This window comes from Scophthalmus maximus, chromosome 19 (genome assembly GCF_022379125.1).
Source record: "Scophthalmus maximus strain ysfricsl-2021 chromosome 19, ASM2237912v1, whole genome shotgun sequence".
In the NCBI taxonomy this organism is placed as follows: domain Eukaryota; kingdom Metazoa; phylum Chordata; class Actinopteri; order Pleuronectiformes; family Scophthalmidae; genus Scophthalmus; species Scophthalmus maximus.
Window position 1 is genome coordinate 3,714,189 of NC_061533.1, and position 16,174 is coordinate 3,730,362.

Below are 16,174 nucleotides of genomic sequence, written 5' to 3' on the forward strand. Positions count from 1 at the left end.
TTGCTCTGCTGCTGCTTTCCGCAGCACTTTTCTAAACCCCATCTCTTTCTCTTGTTCCCACCTGGGTGCACTTCAAGTCGATGCAGTTGTGCATGTTCTGCAACCGTCTTTCATCATTGCATTTTGTGTTGTTTGCTAAGTCCTCGCTGCACATTTAATTTTCCGGGTAAGCCAGGGAGTGGTGGCAGGGAAATCAAACAAACCTTATCGGTTTTCCTCTGAGACTCTTCATTTTTGGGGGAGGGCGATTTTGAAGCTAAGCTAGTTTAGGAATGTGATTTAATGTATAACGCACATTCTAGTTGACAAACATATTTTATATCTGGTGGTTAGACTTTTAGTTTTCACAATCAAATAGTGATGAATTTACAATGACAATGTGAACAAAATGTAATCCATATGTTTATGCACTGCACTGGTCCAGGGTTCGAACCCGCAGCCTTGGGCGATGTCTAACAAGTGAGCGTCAGATAGTTAGGAGAGAAGAAAGGAATTCATTACTCGATGATGTGCTGCGCAGCCTTCACAGACACTTTGTTTCCATTGGGATCGATTATCTTCGTCTCCTCTTGCTCAGCCTTGGCCGCCTCGTCGTCCTCCTTGTGAAGGCAAAGTTGATAATGCATGACTGAGAGCATACTTGATATTATAATAACAGAAGAATATCAGATGGGGGATGAAACTTAATCATCAGAAGTAAAAGAATGACTTAAAGTGCATACAGCTACAGCCCCCTGGTGGAGTCTGATGTGTTCAAGTACATGTGGCTAGTAATCTGACTGTTAAGACTTGAGATGTACTTTATAAATCCCATTAAAACACTCTTTGAATGATTCACAGAAATCGCAGGAGAAGGGAGCACGATCTCATTTCCTCCACTGTTGGACTTAATTAACGAGAGAGTCACTGACCTCCTCCTCAAACTCGGAGCTGCTCTCCTCGCTGTCTGACCGCGGGGCTACTTCGTACCTGGTTTTTAGAGGAGAGGAAACGGAGGAAAAGCACAGTTATAATAGGATACTCTGTCTCCGTCTGTCACACGGAGACATAATGTGCATCTGCAGGAGAAGTTAATCGAGAAGAGGCAACTGATTGTACCCTCACTCAACCTCAGCAGATCACACATCATTTAAAAGCGCGGAGCCGCAATAACTTAAAGTGTGGCCTCGGTCACGGCTTCAATTTACTGGACCTAAACTTTTTGGCAATGCTCAGGAGCTGCTACCAAATCCAAGCACCAGGTTTTTCACCCACAAAGCTATCGCAAGATAATTTCTGGGGGTCGACAGATGGTTGTGTAGAGAAAATAATAATATAATATAGACTCAAGGTCCAAAATGAACCTTTTGGCTTAGTTCGTCAATGAAAACATTTACCAGACAGCCAGATTTTTCACCTGCCAAAACTACTAGTTTTTACTTCCTTTCTCCCGCTATGAAGTCTGGCCTTCTGCTGCGGATGGTGTGTGTGCGCCACGGTGCCCCGCCGGAACCCCCCGCCGCGAAACGGGGGCGGTTTGATGACTGACGCAATTACATCCTACGCGCGTCACATGCAGTGCGGTGGATCCAGCAGATTGAAGTCACAGAAACCAGCAGCTTTCTCTTTGCGCGTAGGACTTTGTTTCTGTGGCGTGTGGTCTCCATTATTTACTCGCCAAAGACAAAATTTGGCTTCATACGCCACAGAGGAACCAACTAGCCTGGCGGCTCAGGGGAAGAGGAAAAAAAGAATCACAGAACAAATTATGTTCCTTATGACTCGTTTGCTCATGAGAACACATCATATAACAGACGAAGTTGAGCACAATTTAATCATAAGGTGCAGACGGGGAAAAACACCTCTGCTTCCCCATCTGATCAGACGGGAGCTGCCACCAGCGACCCAACCCGTCTGCCGGGTTTTCTTCTTCCTCATAATTTTGGGGAATGAATTTGGGGAGCAGAAAGTTGAAGTGCATTAGATGTCTATGATACTAATGAAGTATGTTACTATTCAAGTCAACTGTTTTGGGAGAAGGAACTGAAACATCCAACATTTTGTGTGTATATATATATATATATATATATATATGAGAGAAAATAGGGAAGAATAGATCTGCAGTGATAGCCACACTTGCTGAGGGGAAAAAAGGTGTCACCAGCAGTTCATAAATATTTTGGACCAAGACAAACAATAACATTACGACACCAGAGGTCGACATGAGAACTCCGCAATAATAATAATAATCATCCTCCTCCTCACCCAGGGTTCATCTCGAGCCAGGCCTCCAGCTGGCTGGATTTGGGAGCTTCCGTCCCCTGCAGAACTTTCCCGGTCTCCGTCTGAATCACTTTGACTGGCAGCTCACTCATCTGGCTGCTCTCGTCCATAGGCTGCAGAGCAAACAAAGGTACGGGGAGAAAACATATGCATCAATAAAAGAAACTCGACCGCAATATCTTCCATTTCATCAGGGGACTACAGATTTCCGTGGCATAAAGGGCAGAGTGACAAATGTGTGTAGGAACCAGGTAGGAAGTGGATCATGATGTTCCCTTTAAATTACATCGTTATGATTATCTGAATGATGCACACATTCAAGGAAAAGCCCGCCACACACATTCACTCCAATTTATACAAAGTACTAAACTTGGCTCCCACAATGAATGAGAAACAATCGCTGCAGATCTTGTAGAATTATTCACGAGATGTCTGATTTGCCGCAGTTCAACAATCACCCCGGGTCCAGTTTGCCTCTGACAGAATAATTCATGTTTGTCCACTCTGATGTTCTGCCAGAGCACATTATGAGGATTTGGGGCAAGAGAGCAGGCTCGGTTTCACAGCAGCAATAATACGTATGAGTGAAAGCAAGGAAGCAATAAATATATATATTTGTAAAATGTTTTTGCTCGAAAGTGAAATATCCTCAGAGGACAAAACAACATTATTGAGATTCTAAGTAGGAGTGTGAAACTTGAATATCCCCTTTTTAAACATGCAAGAGTTGATTTGGGGGCAGTGGAAACAAGCTGCGAATGCAGTTAAGATACATCATCACTTCAGTGGATTTGGTCGCCTCTCTGGCAAACAACCAGCAGTTATGAGGCTATGAGGTTATAAGTTATTATTCATTTCCAGCCATGTTTGTGTTTCTCTTTCATCTCTGCTTTTGGCCCTTTGGCTGCTAAATGCTGAACTGTATTCAGGAGCTGCTCTCTCACTGTGTCCGCCTGCTGCTTGGCGCTGAGCAGGTAGTGGAAAGAAGCTTCTTTTTTTTTATTTAGAGCTTCTTGCTGAGCTGCACAGCTTCAATTGTAGCTTTATGTCTGTGGGCCGGCCTGCAAAACAGAAACTCTGAGTAAAGCTACGCAAGGCCGAGGGGAGCTGCGGATTCAGGGGATCATTCTGTGAAGGTTGATTCGCTGTGAGCAAACATTATCAGTTGCCTTTGTCATTTCATACACTCGTATTAGAGGACTGTCGATTGCAGCTGCCTTAAAGGACGAGTATATAATAAACTGAGGCTAAGGCTTCATCCATACGACTGCGTTTTCATTTCATAACTAAAGCGATTCTCCATCCAGACGAGCGTTCTTTCTGACGTCCATTGTCCTGACGCCTCATTTCCTGTGTTACTTCTTGCGTGTTTTCGGCACAAAACGTACTTTGGAGACCAGAGACACTCGCTGAGGATTTCTCCTGGTGAAGGATCGTGTAGGGTGTGACACCCCCGTCGCAGATGAGTCACGTAGTGTGAACAGCACGACGACAGCACCTTGTGTAAAATGAACAGTACAGCGATCTGACGACTTTGAAAATTGTGCAGTGTGTCTGAGCTATTACTGACAGAAAGTGTTAACAATGATTTGCCTTTACGGCTGGTAGTCGAGTAGTGATCGCTAAGAACCAATCAGAAAGTGGTCTGCGGCTGACCGAGTCTTCGTTTCAGAGTTTTCAAAGTAAACTAAAAGGTCGTGTGGATGTAGCCTAAGAATCCTTGTTTCGTTAAGCAAAGAATGAGCTTTTGATATCGACCTAGGCAGCGAGATCCATCATGCCATGTTTTCACACAGCAACATTGCAGGTGTATGATGTCAAATGAGCAGAGCAGCTTACTGTACCTCTCCGTCAGGTCCAATGGCGCTGGTGCCTTCGCCGTCTCCGTCCACCTTCTAGACATCAAACACATGAACCCATTAAGCTGACTGTACTGTTGTTATTAGATCACAACAAGGTACAGTATGTTCACACAGTACAGGTTACACCAGTGGTAGTGGCTCTATAATGGGTCTTGATGCCTTTAATGGCGCAGTTTTGATCCATTTCCTCCTTTGCACAGGATTATTGGATGAAAAATACCGTCCATGTTATGGCTGGGGTCATTTCCCAGAATCCCCATTATTACGCACAGTTAGGTGAGGTAGCGCAGCGTGTGGCTACAGGAGGAGGTCGACACCAGTGTCAGGGGATGTCAGACTGAGGGCAGAGAAGGGCTGAGAGAGTTGGCGGGTGTTCGTTCGATGATTATATCTGTCCCTCTCACAGGAGTTTTTGTGAAATAATTGGGGGGGGGGGGGGGTGAACTCTCTGCACAGGTCACTGAGTGTGCGACCCCTTTGTGGAAGATGATTAGAGAGATTATTAAATTAATGGTCGGTGGATTTGGATGGACTGGTCGCGAATATGGACGCTGACATTCGCTGCTTCAGCTAAAAAAACAATATGTGTGGCGCCCGTTTCGAAACTCAAAACATTTTCTCCTCCTACCTTCTTTTTCTTCTTCTTCTTCTTCTTCTCCTTGGCAGCCTGGGCTGCTTTGTGCTCGTACACGAGCGTGGTGAGGTTGGCCACGTATTCGTCCGTCTGCTGCAGCAAGTAGGCCAGGCGCTTGTCCTTCTTCTGGTCGATGAGCTTTCTGTAGCCTTCCTCGTCTTCCGCCTGAGAGGTGAGAGAGATGGTGACAGGAGGTCGATGTCACCCGATCTTGATAATATTCGTTCAAAGTGGAAGTCGGCCTACGCTCTTTATACGATTACCCAATGCATCGATATACCTTACCAGTGATGGTGCAAATACTAACCTTGTTTAATGAATTAGTTATCGATTTCTTTCTGAAGTGGTGATCACGTTTATATATTTATATATATTTTTTACGTTCTCACCATCAGCCTCCTCATCCTCTCCTTCTCGATTCTCTCCGTCTCCTTCTTCTGCTCCCGCTCCGTGTTGGTGTGCCAGTTGGCGACGGCTCTGGTGAGCTTCTGGGTCTTACCGGACACCGAGCGGTGGTACTCTTTGAAGTCCTTTGCATGCTGAAGGATGCTGTTGAGATATTCCTGAAAATACAAGTTGTAAGAAGCTATTGAAGTATCAAAAAAAAAACCTATCTTTAAGGGCCGGGCATATTCCCTCAGTTCGACTCCCGGTAGTCCGGACCATCTACTGTCATGTGTAAATCCCCTTCTCTCTCCATCTTGGTTCTAGTGTGTGTTACATTGAAATTAGTTTTGTTGTTATTCTTTTTTTCTTTTCCTGTCTATCAAATAAAAGCATAAAAATTGCCCAAACATAATCAATAAAATGTTTTAATAATAATAACGATCATGTCAATATAAAGGCTCTGTCTGATGCTGCCGCCTTGTTTTCCGCTTTATAAAATTTTCCGTATGGACCACCCCCCACAAACAAATAAATTTGTTTCAGTGTTTTCATCTTAACTTTTAAACATCATCTCAAAGTAACAGTGATCCACTGTTACTTTCGTGTCAGACTCAGTTGTCATGAAATCATTTGTTTTCAGGGGAATTCATTTTCTAATTTGTGCGGCGACCGAGATAACATGTTGAAACACAGTGCTGCTGTTGTCCCGGTTCAGTAATGAGACTTTCACAGTACCAGTTTTTTTTTTGATTGTCAACCCTGACACCAGCGCTAACGCTGCTCCTCTTTCTGAGTTTCAGTACAAAACGCTCTCTCGTGTGGATCACCTGATGTTTCTGCCTGCGCTTCTTTTCCTGCTCCAGCTTCTGCTGCTTCTCCAGCTTCTCGGTCATGCGCGCCTCCCTCAGCGTCTGCCGCTTGCTGCGTCGGTAGGCCTTTGAGTTGAGGGCGGTCTCCAGGGTCGTGTCCCGCCGCATGCACGCCACCACGTCCTGCCTCAGCTGGAGATACATAACAGGTTACACATGGAGTTCAATCTCTAGCTATACAGAGTGTTGAAAGTGTAGTTAGAAAATTGTGGAAACTTCGATATTATCAAGGGGGAAAAAAGAAATTCATATCTTTAAACCCTTCTGGCTCAAAGTATCTTGAAATAGTCCATAAAGAATAATCTCCGGGAAGAAAACTAACACCTGCAGTGTGAATATATTGAGAATGAGTCAACGTATAGGCGTATTGCACAACTATTGCAATTTTATTCAGTAATAATAAAGCGAACCGCTTCCCCATCAACCGTGAGTCACCACCAGGTTTAGCTTTTCGTTTATGAGAGTGAGAGGAAACGCGGCCGTGTACCTGCCGCTGGAAGTTGAGCAGACGCAGCGCTTTGAGCTCCACCGTGGCTTTAGTCCTCAGGTCGGGGGGCAGGGAGCCCGGCAGACTCTCCAGCTCCTGGATACGATGAGCGATCCGAGCCTGCAATCTGAAGAACATTAGGAGGATGTTAGGTCAAGTTTCTTTTTGTTCGTTTTTTTATCAATTTAATGCTTTGTCTATAAAATGTCAATCGCTTTTTCCTTGAGCTGAGTAAAAGTTAAAGACAAACAACACCCCCATCTGTGATATTTGACAGCAGAACAGCCTGTATCATCTTATAAGTAGGAGCCAAGAAAAACTTGGTCAGCGTGATGAACATCTGATGTTGTGTTGTTGAAACTTTACTGCACAATATTTTGAAACAAACATTGACAGGTTTGGTGATTAGGCGGCGAAGACAACAATGAATTTTTATGTGCCGTGAGTGTTTCCATGCAGCATCGGTGAGACAAAACGTGAAATCAGAGACGAATACCTGTACTCTCGCTCCTGAAGGATTCCCACTGGGTCCAAGCCTTGGGGCTTCTGGATCGGCGTGACCCGGTTCTGCTTCTGCTGCATCTGCAGCATGGGGGACACCTGTTGTCCAGGAGGCTGTGGGGCCACCGAGCCGCCCGGCAAGGGCCCCGGCGGTACAGCTGTGGCCTGCGGGGGTGCGGGAGACGGGCGTCCACTGGAGGCAGGGGTGAGGTGTTTCTGAGCGCTGGCTTGATTTTCACCGCCCTGACCTGGAGACCAAAGTTCATTCTCAGTGGGGCAGGTTGGCAAAAGACAAACAAGGAATACAAACTAGGGTTTCATCACTTCGTGGAAGAAACACCAGCTCTGTTTTTTAAAGATGAATTTGCAAAGTACCAGACAGGACACATAAGCACCGGTTCAGTAATAGTACACACTATTACTGGTGTGATAACTTATTTTTTTTTAATCATTCAATTCTCACAAATAACAAATACATCAGCACCACGTTAGTATCAGGACACTGAAAAGATTGTTCCTATATTGCGAAGACTGAAAATTGCCTCTCACGTGGAGGAGGAAATGGCCGCACTCAAAATATTAAGACTATTTTCCTGATTAAATTACGACTTTATCCTGGGGGTCTCAGAATAGTTTTTTTCTTCAATAAGGCCCTAATAATTGTCTTAAACTGACCTCACAGGAAGTTGATTCATTTTTGTAACTTGGGTTTTTGTATTTATTTCTATTCAGGTCTATATTTAACTATTATTTCTGACTTTGACAGTTGTTGTATGCTTATACAGTGTACCATCATCCTGTGCATATACTTGTTTATTCGAAAAAATTTTTTTAGACTGGTCAGTTTGAATTCTGTTACTATTTAGGACAAAAAAACAGAGAATGTCTGTATTTTACGACATCATGTCACAGTGTCATTTTTCTCCACTCTGCACAGTATCATTTTTCATATCTCATTTGAACATGTAACGCGCTACAAAGTAAAAAACACCCACAAAAAAAAAAAAATACCAAGAAAATACGACTATGTTTGTTGCTTGTGGGTGAAGACTGTGATGGAGATGGTAGTGGGGGTTAACTTTGAGAGCTACAGACCACTGGGATGGTTCTCTTTGAATAACATCTGTTAGAGGTGGATCAATCCTTTAATAATAATGACGGCTATGATCCTTCCACCAGGGGACACCTGGTGTGAGGTCAAATGTTTAAGAAGTATCTGGTAAAAAAAAAAAAAAAAGCTTCAAAAGCTTGGAAAATACGTTTTTAATGTCTCCAAGAGAAAGAGAAAAAAAACTGGATAGAGCTGCTTTTATAAATAAAAAATACTTTTCAGACCTGCAGACTTATTTTCTCCTCCTACTGGGAATTGATTTCACTATAACATTTATTAACCATAACGTTTTGCCTGAATTTCCATAAAATTGCTGGTATTGTACACCTCACAGTTAGAATTTGTGTATTTTTCTTCAACATAATTCTGGCTTCTACCCTTGTTGTTTCTTGCTCTGAGAGAAAATTATTGTTGTCCACATGGGAGTTAGACGACGAATGCGAACATTTTGCATTTCAGGTCAGACACCTCTCATTACATCAGAAGATAATGCAGCATCTTCAAAGCCAAGTGCTGCTACACTGTGTTTTTAAGTCAGTATCGGGGTGCAGCATCTGTTGATCCAGTGCAGCTTCAAAGAATTTACGTTAGTGTTCTACCACTAGTCTATCACATCAAACGTCTGGACCGGGCAGTGTCAAACCTTTGACTTTCGGAAACAATGACGCAGAGACCCGTTTTCACTTCCTGGTTGAGGTAGTTCTTCATTTTTTATCTGATACGAAGCTCAAATGCTGCTTTTTATTTTAAAATGAATAATGTATTAGTGTGGACTTGTGTAGCCTCAGACTACTTACCATCGGACCAAGGCTTGGGTGCTGTGCTTTGATTGTGTCCTTGCATAGCTGGGGTCGGGCAGGGACTTGACTGGGGTCCACCTAAAGGTGCCATTGCCATCCCTTGCAAACAAGATGAGAGGTTTTTTTGTATTATTCCTCTGTTTCTCTATAAGCACCACAGCTGCATCTTAAACCTCTAATGCGGCAATCGCGAAGTGAATTTTTGCGTCGCGTTACTCGCACGAGTTTAGCCACTGGATACTTTGTGTTTATTCGCATGAGTAACGGCGGGGGGATCTCAACGCCAATTGGCTTTCGTGTGGCGACAATATTTCCCTATTTGTGAACTCAAGCGAGTTAAGTAAATGTTACGTCATTGTGTCGCACCGTTTGGGTCGCATTTCGCATCTACTTGCGTCTTTGCAAGTGTATTGTGACCTAAACAGATAAAGGTTATGAAGTATTATTTTCTTTGTTTGTTGTTGGTTCTTGAAAACAATCAACTAAAAATCGTATTTTTTCAAAGGACATAAAAAACACTTTCCTGCTTCTGAATATGTAGCTGCTTTTTCAGTGTTATTTAAGATGAGCAAAGGATTTGGACTATTAGGCTGTACGAAAACATTTTTTTACGAATCCCTGCAATTTCAGACAATTAATTTATTTATTCATAAGAATAATTATCAGATTTGTTGATGATGTTGCGGCACTAAATAATTTTTTTATTGATTCCCAAAAATCCATACCTCTGAATTCCCATTTCAATGTTTTAAAGCCCAAAAACAAAAGATTTAGAAACAACAAATTAATTTATGTTAACCTCAAACTCTATTCTAATCAGGGTGGACGACCTGACAGCTTTTAGATCATTTGTCATTTGAGGAAAAATAATAATAACAGCAATAGAAATACCACCTGAGAGAAACACCAGATTATAATCCTCTCTGGTTGTTGGATGAAACAGAAAACCATTGTAACCCTGATCATCATATCATCAGACACACCAGGTGGTCATGGTCATAAATATGTAACAATGCAAACTACAAAATCATCACGTGTGTTCAGACTGTCAAAGGTAACGCCCTACCTGGAGGCCTGTTGTAAGGACTAGCACTGGGTGCAGGCTGCTGTGGCTGTTGTTGCTGTTGTTGCTGTTGTTGTTGCTGCGGCGGCTGCTGTTGCATTGTGGGTAGGCTCCTCTTGCCCTGCACAGCCAGCTGGAGGTTTTCGGGCAGCGGTTGCCCCCGGCCCAGGATCTTGTAGGCCAGGATCTGCGCTCTGAGCTGCTGCAGCTGGACGGGGCTGAAAGCAGAGGGTCCTCGCCCCGGTTGGCTCATGCTCGACATGTTGGCCATGCCCACCTGGGGATCCATGGGCATCATGGGGCCCGACTGTGTGGGAGGCATGTGGGGCGGCGTGGGTCCCCCACCTCCGCCTCCAGACATGGGGCTGGAAGCATGCTCGTGGACACCCATGGGGGACGGATGGGGCGACATGTATCCTACAGCAGAAAGGAAGGAAAGGAGTTTGAATTTTACACAAAATTCACACTAGTACCTTAAAAGCAGTGGTTTCAAACATACATAAGAAGCAGAAAACAATTATTTTTCTGAAACAAAACTGCGCCATTTGTTTTGCTACTTTTCTTGTTAATGACTCTAAGAAAATACGAAACTAAGACGGTGCGAGAGGAAACAATCTGATACTGTATGCAACGTGTGAAGAGAGATTTTGTCACGTCTAGGCTGTGACGCCGGTTGGATCCCCAGGACCTCCCCCCCTTTCCTGCATCTGTGTTTACTGTGTGTATCTGTTTTGTGGTTATGTTTGGGTGTGTGCGTGTGCGTTTAAAGTGTTGAATCGACGGGTCACTAAACTGCAATATTTACATAAACCTGTACTTCCTTTCCCCCCCGTCAATCCTTGCCTGCCTTTTTTGGTCCAAAACGCACTACCGACCAAATGCCCACTAGTCTTAAAAAAAACAATATGACACCTTGGCTGTGCTGGTCCATGGGACTCTGTGGAGGCCCCATCCCGCTGTGCAGAGATCTCATCCCCACACCCTTCATATGACCAAAGTGCATTGCGTCTGCCATCGTCTTGTCACTCATCCCCTCCATGGGCTGGGAAAAGGGAATAAAAAAAAATATGAAGGATTAAATGCAGGTGAATAGCTTAGTGGGTTAGATTAAGATTTAGGTACAGAATTTCAAGGTTCGATTCCTGTGCATCCCAGTGTGGGCCCTTAGGCAGGACCCTTAATCTTACCTGCTTGTTTCTGGCAGACAGATAAATTGTCACGTTTCTAAAAAGAATTCATACATTTTTGTGCTTCTATCATCTTATTACTCATCAAGTAGCAGCAGCAGTAGTTCGGCTCACTGTACCTTGTGCATAGGATACATGCCGTCCTGAGAGTATTCGCCCTGGCCTTGGCCCTGCATGCCGTGAGGTGCATTGGGTGTTCCAGGTCCGGGACTGGGTCCCATCATGCTGTGGACAGAGCCCGGTGAAGGGTCCGGTCCAGGGCTGGGGCCCAAGATGGGCCCCGGGGAGAGACCCGCGCCCGGGGAAGGGCCAGGATGGGACATACCACCTGGCGTGTCTGAGGGGGTGGACATCTACTGAACTGCCGGAGAGACGCCAGACAGCTACAGGGCGAAAGAAAGGCAGAACAGAATCTCAATGCCATGTAAACATTACAACAATAAAATCGTATTAACAATTAAGTGCCGTCTGTTGTTTTCTTTTGAGAAGTATTGCCATGCAATTTATGCTTAAACAGAGAAAAGAAAAACAAAACAAAACTGAAGCTTAAATTAATACTATCGAAATTCTCTCCTCAGAGGCAGAGGCAGTAAAAAACTTTTTTAATTTTATCAATATGCAGTAAGAGTATCTCCTCTGGGGGCAATTTGTGTAAAAAAGAATTCAGGTGGTCTGCAACTGTTTCTGTTAAAGCCAGACTCTGTAGCAGTTTCCCTCAGGCTGTGAGACTCCAGAATTCATCCTCCACCACAAAAAGAGTTTATAAATTTTTATGACTCGGCTATTAATTCTTGAAATAATTATAACTTTTGTTTATTTTTTGAGGTGCATAAAAAGAACCACATCTGAAATTCAAATATCAAAATCTTGTGTGGCATTATGATAATAAAATTGGATTTTGAGAAACAGAAAAGATGCTTTTGATCAACCTAGCCTGGAAAGTACTTTGGAAAAAACTGTGCACACGAGTGCACCGAGGTGAACTGCTGCTTAAGGTTTTTTGTTTTTTTTCATATTTCTGCACTATGTACATTACATTAATACATTACATTGATTTAGCAGACGCTTTTGTTCAAAGCAACTTACAGTAAGTGCATTCAACCATGAAGATATTACCCAAAACTGCAAGAATCAATAGAGTACATACAAATTTATCAAATAGGCAAAAACTGCTTCATGTGCTCATTTTAGAATGTACATTTTTTTGACAATATTAATACATTCAGGGAGTAAGGTGCAGTCTGAACAGGTGAGTTTTCAGTCTTCAACGGAAGTAGAGCTGCAACAATAATCGGTTCAAAAAATACATTATATTTTTAAAAAGTCAAAATTCTCTGATTTCCGCTTTTGAAATGTGAACATTTCTCTGGTTTCTTTGCTCCTCTGTGACCGTCAAACGAAATATCTTTGGCATGTGGACAAAACACAACATCATCTTGGGGGTGTGGGGAAACACCATCAACATTTTTCCCCATGTTGTGACATTTGATGGACCAAACAACTAATCGATTTATCGAGAAAACGATCGACAGATTAATCAATATTGAAAATAATAGTTTGTTGCAGCCCTAGACGGAAGCATTGAAGGCATCACATTACAATTTACTGATAGATATATTGAAAAGTTGAATTACTTTTGAAAGCATCTTCTGCTTTATTTATTTGTGTATAAAACTGCATCCTGAGTATGAGGATTGCAAACCTCACTGAAAACACATGTCTGCCCACCGACCGCTCATGTTGTCAAACCCCCAGTCTCATTCCTGCCCCCTGCAGACATCAGCTGATCCCACTGTCTCACCTGGGGTTACAGTTAGCAGACGGATGTGAATATATATGTTTTGATTTGAGTTAATGGCACATTGAACCGTTTTCTGATAATATGCTAGTCAGGCTATCGTACAGTAGTTGCTGACTGCTGTCAATGCTGTCAACCCATTTGCAGCAACGGTAACGGTTTGGTTACAACAGAAACATTATGCTTACAGCGTTGAACCACGTGTCTAATTACTACTTAGACACATAATTAATAGATTTCTATTATGCAAATTGGCTAGCTTAAACATCATATCGTCGTTTGCTGCTGTCAACAGTACTGTTGCGTGCAGTTGACTCTGATTGGATCATGGCTTCCCCCAAAAAAAGAGCTGGTGGCCATCGCGGATGTGCACAATTAAAACTTCAGGTGAAAGTCAAGCGGCTGACAACGACCCCGGCGACCAATCAGGAGACAAACGTTGTACTCCGACGTTAAATGTAAGGGGCTCGAGGTTTCACAGGAACGAACCGGCGTTGGGACGTCTCACAAGGCGGCCGTGTTGCGCTCGATCGTCGGGGATACTTAGCTAGCAGCTAGCCAAAACCGCTAACTAGCTTAGCAGCTAGCATGCTAGCGCGGCTACCGAAGGAAAACTGTGCGTCCCCGTCACAAAGTTTGGACAGTTAGAGTGTGAAGTGCCGTCGGTTGTTTTACCTCTCGGCTGAATTGAAACGGCTCACAGGGGGTAGGTGGAAAATTATTATTATGTTTTCTTCAAAATATGACTGCCACCATCCACACACTCATAAGTTCACTCCCTCTCTCCGTGTTGTTTTTGCTGACGCGCTGAAGTTTTTTCGGCGTCGCCATTGCTGATTTGTCATTGTCACCGGAAGTCCCGCCCACCGCCCACAGCAATTGGCTGGATCACACGTCAATTGTCGTACTTGGGCGTGTACCTGCAGTTTTGGTTGCAGTTTGCAGTGTGTGTGTGTGTGTGTGTGTGTGTGTGTGTGTGTGTGTGTGTGTGTGTGTGTGAGTGTGTGAGTGTGCGTGTGTGTGCATAAATGCCAACAAGATGAATTAACCTACATAAACTTCATTACAGACTTTGATATCTCATTTGGAGCCGAAGCCATGATGACATTGTAATAATATTTTTAATATCTGTTTATTAATATTTTTAATACGGTCATTAGCACCATTGTTACAGCGGTACAGAGGTTTTGATTTGCTATTGGTTTTAACACTAACTTTCAATTTTTAATTCTTAACATCATACCTACAGTTAGTTGCCCACATTGCATGGGTAGACAATGCTGTTGTTGATGTACAGTACTGTGTGTAAAACCTATAGTAAAGTGAGGACGCTTTCAAAGTTAATGCCATGGATAATTTATCAATCAACTTCATTTAAAAAAATAACCTTGCTGGTCGTGCAGAGGAAATTATGAAATTATGTAGGAGGAAAAAGTGCTCAAAGGCATCTGTAATGTTTCTATCCACCAACATACAGAAATATCACCCAATATCAGCATCATTCAATATAGGCTACACAAATACAGAAATAAATGCTAAACAATGTGTGACACATTTAGACTATTTAAAGAATATATATTATTAACCTGCATACGGACCTACTGTGCTTAATGTCAAATCCAGAGGCTGTGTGCAGTCTTTACAAGAAACACAAGATGGCAGCAGTGACCAGCGGCCGCCTCGTAAATTGGCCCCTGCAGCACAGAAGCACCTGGCAGGACTCATGAAGAATTACCACCACAGACATCTGAGCATAAACAAACATGTCAGGTCCAGAGTGATTGAGTGCCAGTCCCACAATTTACATACACTAACTTGGTGAGTCTGATCTCAGCGTTGTGGAGTTTCAAAGGCGAGCCATGCAAATCAGCCACAGGTTTAGTCAAGCTCCATTTGCATCCTTATGATATCAGGGGCTCTGTTTTTGTTTTCAACATGAAAAAGATAAAGCTGTTTTTACTGGACATTTTGTTTGTACAAACTCAACGGAGATAATGTGTTTTTTCTGGCCTGTTTATTTTCTGTTCAGTCCGGCCCATTATTTGTCTGCAATAAGCATCAAGTGTATGTTAACAAAATAAATAAATATTAAGAACAGAACCTGTTTCCGGACTGGAATATATTGATTGATGTAAATTTTGTAAAAAAAAAAATAAAATAAAATAATCTTAAATAGAAAAAAAATAAATAGCAAAAAACATAAATAGAAATTACTATTATAAATATCTTATTGGCTCCATCTTACTCGCCTACAGTGTACTGGATGCTGTAGTATTTTAGGGAAGACAAGAACTATGCACATGCTGCAGACAACAATATTTGTGAAATACCAAGAATAGCAGGTCTGTGGGGAAAATTATGAAGTTAATAATTACTTTAAGACCACTACAATAAATGTATCATTATAAGCATATGTCCAGCTTTATCTCACTGGATTTCGGAGAAGCAACAAATATCTTTAAGGCGATCAGTACTATTGAAAACCTCACATATAATGTTTTAAAGCTCTTAATTCCACAAGGTGCACTGCTACTGCATCTTGTCTATCTGCGAGCGATGACACTTAGATGACCCTGTAAGTCATTCAAAACGCTCCATCCTGACAGCCCTCATTTGAATACCTCACAGATCAAAAAGAAAAAGCCGCAAATTCAAATTTTGATCTTGACTTCCCCTCCTCAACAAGTCTGCCCTTTCTTACATGTCTCTCCATAAAGGATGTGCACAGGGTTCCTGAATGTAAATTTTAACCCAAAAAGCAAGCCTGATTAACTTTGTGGTGAAAACCGCCGCCCCCACCTTCAGATTCAGCGATCCAGGAAAGGGCTCGGCCGCAGTCATTTGGCAGTGAAAGGACTGGTGGTTGTGGCTTCCATTCACCTTGAAACCCTGAGTAAAAAGGCTCAGGTGAATCACTGGCCATGAGATTTTATCAAAAGTCCACAGGTTTCTGGATGGTTGGGCTGAACAATGGAGCACTCGTTTACAGATGCAAAGAAGGCCCCTTGAAAGCATCCTTCTTCTTCCCCCCTTTTCCTTTGATTTGATTGATTTGATTATTTTTATTTGATTGGATTTTCTGTAAATCCAAGATGAAATACATTTATCTACATTTGAAAACAGTTGCCAATTCATCCCAGTAGACCGGAATTATGATTATCTTTGCGATACAAAATTATATACATACTCCTCCAAGATACTTTAAATGTGTAC

The 16,174-nt window shown here is 42.7% G+C and overlaps 1 protein-coding gene and 1 long non-coding RNA gene across 4 annotated transcripts in view; one reads left to right on the forward strand and one right to left on the reverse strand.

Moving 5' to 3' along the window:
• Positions 1 to 13,785, reverse strand: part of smarca2 (SWI/SNF related, matrix associated, actin dependent regulator of chromatin, subfamily a, member 2) — a 42,613-nt gene extending 28,828 nt beyond the window's left edge. For 2 of the 3 annotated variants that reach the window (XM_035638731.2, XM_047329327.1), the window contains exons 1-14: positions 13,637 to 13,785; positions 11,283 to 11,546; positions 10,889 to 11,018; positions 9,980 to 10,393; positions 8,911 to 9,012; positions 6,998 to 7,250; positions 6,502 to 6,628; positions 5,973 to 6,146; positions 5,148 to 5,321; positions 4,753 to 4,923; positions 4,107 to 4,157; positions 2,245 to 2,375; positions 912 to 969; positions 502 to 599 (exon numbers count right to left, since the gene is read on the reverse strand). In XM_035638731.2, coding sequence (XP_035494624.2) covers positions 502 to 599; positions 912 to 969; positions 2,245 to 2,375; positions 4,107 to 4,157; positions 4,753 to 4,923; positions 5,148 to 5,321; positions 5,973 to 6,146; positions 6,502 to 6,628; positions 6,998 to 7,250; positions 8,911 to 9,012; positions 9,980 to 10,393; positions 10,889 to 11,018; positions 11,283 to 11,516 — 2,117 coding nt within the window. In that variant the 5' untranslated portion in view covers positions 11,517 to 11,546; positions 13,637 to 13,785. The remainder of the gene's footprint in view (positions 1 to 501; positions 600 to 911; positions 970 to 2,244; positions 2,376 to 4,106; positions 4,158 to 4,752; positions 4,924 to 5,147; positions 5,322 to 5,972; positions 6,147 to 6,501; positions 6,629 to 6,997; positions 7,251 to 8,910; positions 9,013 to 9,979; positions 10,394 to 10,888; positions 11,019 to 11,282; positions 11,547 to 13,636) is intronic. The other variant, XM_047329328.1, reaches the window with a different exon arrangement.
• Positions 12,962 to 15,061, forward strand: LOC118313358. The gene is made up of 2 exons (XR_004794451.2): positions 12,962 to 13,419; positions 14,585 to 15,061. It is a non-coding gene; the product is annotated as an uncharacterized LOC118313358 (long non-coding RNA).
• Positions 15,062 to 16,174: the final 1,113 nt, after the last annotated feature.